This window comes from Daucus carota, chromosome 1 (assembly GCF_001625215.2).
Source record: "Daucus carota subsp. sativus chromosome 1, DH1 v3.0, whole genome shotgun sequence".
Classification (NCBI taxonomy): Eukaryota; Viridiplantae; Streptophyta; class Magnoliopsida; order Apiales; family Apiaceae; genus Daucus; species Daucus carota.
Genome location: NC_030381.2, coordinates 16937854 through 16945289, shown reverse-complemented (window position 1 = coordinate 16945289; position 7436 = coordinate 16937854). Strand labels below are relative to the sequence as shown.

General features: G+C 38.0%; 1 protein-coding gene across 1 annotated transcript; it reads right to left on the bottom strand.

The window, feature by feature from the left end:
• Positions 1-4096: 4096 nt before the first annotated feature.
• LOC135153031 (uncharacterized) lies at positions 4097-4951 on the bottom strand. The gene has a single exon (XM_064094670.1). It carries the CDS (start codon positions 4949-4951, stop codon positions 4097-4099), a length of 855 nt encoding a protein of 284 aa, XP_063950740.1.
• Positions 4952-7436: the final 2485 nt, after the last annotated feature.

Sequence of the window (7436 nt, the reverse complement as noted above, 5' to 3'; positions counted from 1 at the left end):
GACAAGAAGCCATCATTCCCAACAATGTGCACCTCTCTGTAGTGCGCACTGTGCTCAATGAGGTCCATGCGAACCCCCTTCAATTTCAGCAATAAATGTCTGAAGAAGAGATTGCAAATTTTGCAAGGTCCACACTAGAGGCCTCCAATCCAGCTGCCGACCCAAGTGCGAGGGTTCAATGGAATTCTATGATTGGAGGGGAGATGGTACACATTATGGGGTCGAGGGTCGAGGATATACTCATCAAAATGGAAAGGAAGGTTGAAGAGGTACGAATATATATTTGTTATCTACTTGTATTAATTGAGTATGCTTATTGTCTTATTGGTTTTCATTGTCTATTATATGTGCAATTAGGAAAAGGTACGCAGACTCGTAGCAGAGAAGGATTATACTGATCCAGGGGAGCTGTCGGAGGAGGAAGGCGGTGGCGGTAGTTCTGAAGCCGGTGCTAGTTTTGCTGCGGATGGAGCTGGTTCCGATTCGACGGTTTCACTAGATTAGTTTGGATTTTGAATATTGTTATATATGTGTTTTGGATTTTGAACTTTGGTTATTGACTGTGAAGGGCTTTTGGTTTGCCCTTGTAGACAATTGTATGTTTAATGTTTATGTATGGAAATGGTTTGAGTTAATGTTTATTGTAATTGATGATGTTCTTTCTTTTGGTTTTATTTAATTTTGTTGGTTTTTGGTCGCAGGTAATGGCACTAAAGAGAAATAGCAAAACTTTTTTTTTTGGATAAAACCCAGAACACCGACCGGCAAATGACAAAACCGATCGTTAATACCATTGCATATTCAAGAATACCGACCGCCAAGAGACAAAGTCGACATGTGTTACCATTAAAAACGCCAGGAAAACCGACCGATACGCACATAAACGACCACTATGACCATATGACAACACAAAATACCGACCGATAACGGTCGGTTACGACTAGTCGATTTTAATCCCTGCAAGGCATTCTGCTATAAACCCGACCAATACAGGCGTTCTGTTGTAAAACCGACCACAAATGACGGTCGATTATGTGTGGTCAGTTTTACACACCTGCGAGGCGTACTTCTCTAAACCCGACCAACATTTTAAGCCAACCATGAATGCGGTCAGTTTTGATATGCTCCGAAATTGACCCGTTTTTGGTCAAACTATCATAACCGACCACCATCGGTTGGTTCTATTGAGCTCCAGAAAGTTGACTTTTCTAGTCAAACCTTTATAACAGACCACCGTCGGTCGGCTATAATAACATCCCACATTGGTTGGATAAAAGAGTATTTGGGCCTTTATAAGCACAAGCAAATAACTAATGTCTACCAATTGGCTAGCACTTTTGGGCCGACCTGTGGTGGGTTGTTTGGTCCGGTATGCATCTAGTTGTGGGTTGGGATGTTATAAATGGTATCAGAGCTCTAACCGGCCGGAAGTTCCAAGGCACTGCCCGGGTTTCGTAAATTTGATTGTCGGCTCGACGAGGACGTCGAGCATATCGGGTAGATAAAAGAGTATTTGGTACTTTATAAGCACAAGCAAATAACTAATGTTTACCAATTTGCTAGCACTTTTGGGCCGACCTGTGGTGGGTTGTTGGATCCGGTATGCATCTAGTTGTAGGCTTGGGATGTTATAAATGAATTGATCGTATGTCAAAAATTTACTCATGATACCAATCTAGAAAGCTTGAGATATAATCTTTCGTTATCAGTCATACCCATTTGTTGTTTAAATTGATTTAATTGTCTAAACTGACTTACAAAGATTCAGAGCTGTTTATACTTTTCTTCTGAGTTGTTCCGTGTTTAAAAATTCATATATCCCTCGTTATTTGCCATAAAATTTGTGATCTTTACCAATTCTGAAACCTCTGAGAATGCTCTTTAAGTGTTTAGTTATAGTCTAATTGAGATTAGTTTGTTTGCATCGTCAAAATCAGCTTTGTATGTAATCTGGTACTCGTTGAATTCTGCTGTGTTACTTGAACTTATAAAATTCATAACTAATTCGTTATCTGTCCATTTATTATGAATCTGGTCATTCTGAAATATTTGTTGAATTTACTTTAATTCTCCAGTTGATTATTTTCTCATATTCATCAGAAGCTATCTTTGGTTAATATTGAGATTTGTAACAACATCTATGTTATTTGTCTTATTCGATAATTGCATTGTGTTATTTGTTATTAGTTGTTGAAGTTTGAATTTTGTTAAGACTTGTTATGTGCCTTGCTCTTGATTGTTTAAGGAGTACTACATGTTAATTATGTTTTGTTTATTAATTAAACTAGCCTTTAACCCGTGCAAAGCACGGGCGGGTATATAATTCGTAATTTATTAATTATAATTTAAATCTTAACACCATTTTATTTGTATTTTAGTATTAATGAATTGAATTTTAGTTAAATTATATTAACCAACTGATTATATCTTCTAACGGAAATTTAGCTTTCACAATTTATTATCTATCTATAAATATTTTTCTGATATTAATATGTGACAGTTTATTGATATTAATATTCATAAGGAGTGTTTTTAGTATATGAAACTGTTTAATAGATATCTACATGTTGTAGAGTTTTAGTTTTAGAGGAGAGTACCAAACCAAAATTTTGTACGACTACAAATTATACCCATGTTGGCTTTTTATAGTATAGTATAGATGTATAGACTTTGTTCGTGTTATTAATTTCGGATTTTAAGTGTCGACTTTGAGGTAAGTACTTTTGACTCGCTTTTAAATTTTGAAAAGATATTTCGATTCTGTTTTTAATTCGTATGAGATATAAGAGCTTTGATTTCAAATTTATAAGACATAAGTATTTGTGAATTTTAGAACACAGTCTCTACGTTTCGAACCCGTTCGTAGTCTACGCTATAGTTCCGGAACTAGTCGTAGATACCTACTAAGGGCGCTATAGTTCCTTAGTAGGCGCACAAGTGTGCAACTTTAGATACCTACTAAGGGCGCGTGATTATTGAACATTAGATCCCGGTCACTGGGTAAGTGTGGCAAAAGAATAAGAATAAGATCCCGGTCACTGTGAAAGTGTGGCCGTAGAGCAAGACTGTGATATTTAAAAGATTTTTGTTTCGTTTTATTTTGTTCAGCTCCGTTCTGTTTAAATTCTAAAATTGTTTTTAAAGCATAAACTTTGGGTTGGAATTGTTTATACAAATATTTTACAAATTGTTATTGTTTTTCAGAAACAATGTTTTATAAAACCGCCCATTGATTTTGAGATTTATTTACAGTCAAATTGTTACTTGCTGAGCTGTGTAGCGATTTTTTTGCAGCTGAGAAAACCGACCACCAGGACGGTAGGTTTTATGTCTTAAACACGACTAATGTGTCATAACCAACCAGGTTAAAACCGACCACCATAGTTCGTCGGTTGAAGCCTAAAACCGATCGTTTTCAGACGTAACCGACCATTTTTTACGGTCGATTTTTTCCTTTTTTGTAGTGTCATATATCACTTCATTCACCGATCTTAACGTGTATCATTTAAATCATCAAAGTATCAATAAATATCAAACAAATATCTCTAAATATGAGTTCAAGATGTAAAAATATTATTTATAGAATTGTATACATTATTTTCGAATGTTACCACTATCAAGTAAAATCTGAATATATTACCATTAATACTAGACGTCATAACTTTTTTCTTGGTCGTGGTAATATTCAAGGTGTAAAATTTTATGAATAATTTATTTACTGCTTGAATTCGTAGGTATTTGTGTAATACTTCTTGTGACTTTAGTGATTCAAATGATATCCCGTTAATCAAATGATATCCCGTTAAGATGGATGGACAAAATGATATTTAACCCTGTATACAGGTTAGGTGAGGAACAATTTCATCAGATTAGTAAAGATTCTGTGGAAAATAGTGTAGTAGGATTTAACATCCCCGCGAATAGCTAAATTTGATGAAATAAAGTTGACAAATATATATTTGACTGTCTATGAGCATTTTCGCTTAAACTTGAAGCTGGCGTCTAAAATTATTTACTTATTATTAATTTTAAGTCGTTTTAAAATTAATAATAAGTAAGAAGTGACTTTTTTTTTTTGAACAAAAGCAAATTCTCATTAAAATGTTGAATCATACAAGATAGTCTCCACCAGAGAAGCAGGGGGCGACGTAAACAAATTATGGCAATGAAGCAAACAAGGGATACAAGCCATTTCATGGGCTAACTTATTTGATTGCCGTTTGACAAAAGAAACAGATAGATCAGGTCTTGAACAAAGTAAACTATGACACCTATCCAGAACATGACCAACTTCAAGAGAATTAACATGGCAGCAGCGGATGGCTTGAACAGACAAGAGAGAATCGGACTCCACGATTACACCTTGATATGGCAAAGTCATTAACCAACTCAGAGTTTCTGCTATGGCCATCGCTTCAGCTTCAAAGACAGTGTTAACATTTGGATACCGAGCAACTTGCCCTCCTAAGAAAGACCCCGTATGATCACGAATAACCATCCCAATTGAAAATGATTCAGAACCAGCATAAAAAGAAGCATCCACATTCAATTTGAACCCACCAGCTTCAGGGGCCTGCCACTTGTGATTATTGCGGGGCACACTGCTTGAATTAGCACTTTGCACTGTTGCTCGACTAGCTTTAGCTGCTCTCCAGTCTGAGAAACATTTGAGGCTCCAATCCATTGCTGTAAAGTGATTAACCACCTTGTTCTCCCACACTTTCTTGTTCCTAAAGAACCAAATTCCCCACAGCACTCTACATATGGTCATCATCTCGTCGTTATTCGCTGAAGCAAGTTTCTGGATAAGCCAATCTGGAGCAAACTCGACATTACTCATGTCATAATCACAACCTGCATAGTGCCAGCAAAGACGAGCAAAAGGACAGTCGAAGAAAACATGTAGCAAGTGTTCTACGTCCAAATCACACATAGGACAACTTATATCCATATAGACCCCTTTCGAGCTCAATCTCCTTCTAACTGGTATATTATTCCTGCAAAATCGCCATAAAAATACTTTCACTTTATGAGGGACACTGAGTCTCCATATTTTGTTCCAGCCTCCTGATTGCACCACATTGAGAGTCCCCACCTTTTTATCGTGCCATAGATGATAACCAGTTTTTACGTTATACTGGCCATTAGTGGTTCTAGTCCAGGCAACTCTTTCCTTAATTAACTTCAATTTGAGGAATGCGTGTGGCGAGAATCGCTTTAGAATCCTCCTCTGAGAAAAAATTCCTTACCTTGTCCACGTCCCAACTTCTAGAGCCTGGCTCCATGAACTCAGAAATGAGCACTGCATCTCTGCTGGTGTACGAGAAATTTTGATCTACCTTATGATCAGGTTTACTTACTAGCCATGGATCCTGAATAGCGTTGATCTCTTTGCCATCACCTAACACCCAACGAAATCCCTCACTCAAGGTATCTTTTGCCTTGATAATACCATGCCATATGAAACTTTGATTGGGTTTTGCAGAGGCCTTCAGAAAGTGTGTATTCGGAAAATACTGAGCTTTGTAAACGCGGGCCACCAGAGATAGAGGGTTTTTAACAAAGTTCCAGCATAATTTACCAATGAGAGCTATATTAAACCCATTCAAATTTCGAAAGCCCAAACCTCCTTTGCTCTTAGACATGCTCATGGCATTCCAAGAAAGCCAATGAATTCCTTTAAGATCACTTGACCCCGAACTCCACCAAAAATTATTCAGCATTCTTTCAATCTCTTGGCACAGTGATATAGGCAATAAAAAGCATGACATACAATACGAAGGTATAGACTGAGCAACATTTTTAATTAAAACGGCCTTACCAGCTCTAGAAATTGGTTTTGCTTGCCACCCTTGAACTTTCCTCCAAACCTTGTCTTTTATGTAACCAAAAACACGCTTCTTAGAACGTACCACTAGAGAAGGGAGACCCAGATACTTGCCTTCCGTCAACTCATTATGAACCCCTAAGACTTCAAAAATTTCATCACGAGTTGTCTGGTTAACATTTGAACTAAAGAATATGCCCGACTTCTGGTAATTAACTGATTGGCCTGAAATAGCTGCATAATCATTCAACAGAGCACGAACATTGTTTGCCTCACTGTGGTTTGCTTTAAAAAATAAGAAACTAGCATCTGCAAACAGAAGATGGGAAATAACAGGAGCAGCTGGAGTGATCCGAGTACCGGTAATAATGTTGTCAGCCACTGCCTTGTTCAAAGACGCAGATAAGCCCTCTACACAAAACAAGAACAAGTACGGGGATAGGGGATCCCCTTGGCGAAGCCCCCTTGTGGGGATAATAGGTCCTATGGATGTGCCATTAAAACAAATCTTGTAGGAAACAGTCTTGACACACAGCATAACCCAGTCTATCCACTTGCTCGAAAAACCCATCGCTTGCATTCTGAATTGTAGGTACGACCAACTTACTCTGTCATAAGCTTTACTAACGTCGAGCTTTAGAGCCACTTCACCTTCGTGACCATGAGTCTTCCTGTTCATATAATGAATGACTTCAAATGCCACCAAAACATTATCCGTAATATTTCTCCCCGGAACGAAAGCAGATTGGTTCTCTGAGATTAGATCAGGGAGAATAAGTTTAAGACGATTAGCCAAAACCTTTGCAAGAATTTTATAAAGGACGTTGCACAGAGCTATTGGTCGTAAATCTGTCATTCTGCAGGCATTGTCTTTTTTTGGGATGAGGACCACATTTGTGTCATTAAGATTTGCAGGAAATGAGCTCATACTCAGCCAATCTTTACAACAGGTAAACACATCTTGACCAGGAATTGACCAAAATTGCTGAAAAAATGCTGGATTTAAGCCATCGGGGCCGGAGGCCTTATCCGGATGCATCTGTTTGACAGCTAGAGAGAACTCCTCAAAACTCACATCTGTTATGAGACGTTTGTTCTGTTCTGCTGTAACACGACTATGAACAGATCCTGGCTGGTCTATGACAACAGTAGCATCCTCGGTGAAAATCGTCTTAAAATAGTCAACTACTATCTCACACATTGCATCGTGATTATCGACATGAATCCCCTCTTCTGTAACAAGATGAGAGATGTGATTCTTTTTTCGACGAGCTGAGGCATTGGCATGAAAGAATTTCGTGTTGGCATCTCCTTCTGCTAACCACATGGTTTTTGCTCGTTGTTTCCAATAAATTTCCTCATGTAGTAACAGCTCATTGAGTTTATCTTGCTCAATAAAGTATTGTTGCAGACTGATCTCGTCAGTACGATCCACTAGATTAGAGAGGACCTCCTTCTGTTTCTTTATCTTATCTCGGAATTTGTGGAAGAAATTCCTCCCCCATTTAGCCATAAAGGAAGACACTGAGATGAGTGTTCGCAAAAATCTACACGCAAGCGCACGTGATCACAAGTAATATATTAAGTTCGATCCCACAGAGACTGGTGA

Bases quoted from the DNA above. Each gene is read 5' to 3' on its own strand.
- LOC135153031 (XM_064094670.1), bottom strand. From the start codon at position 4,951: ATGGATATAAGTTGTCCTATGTGTGATTTGGACGTAGAACACTTGCTA.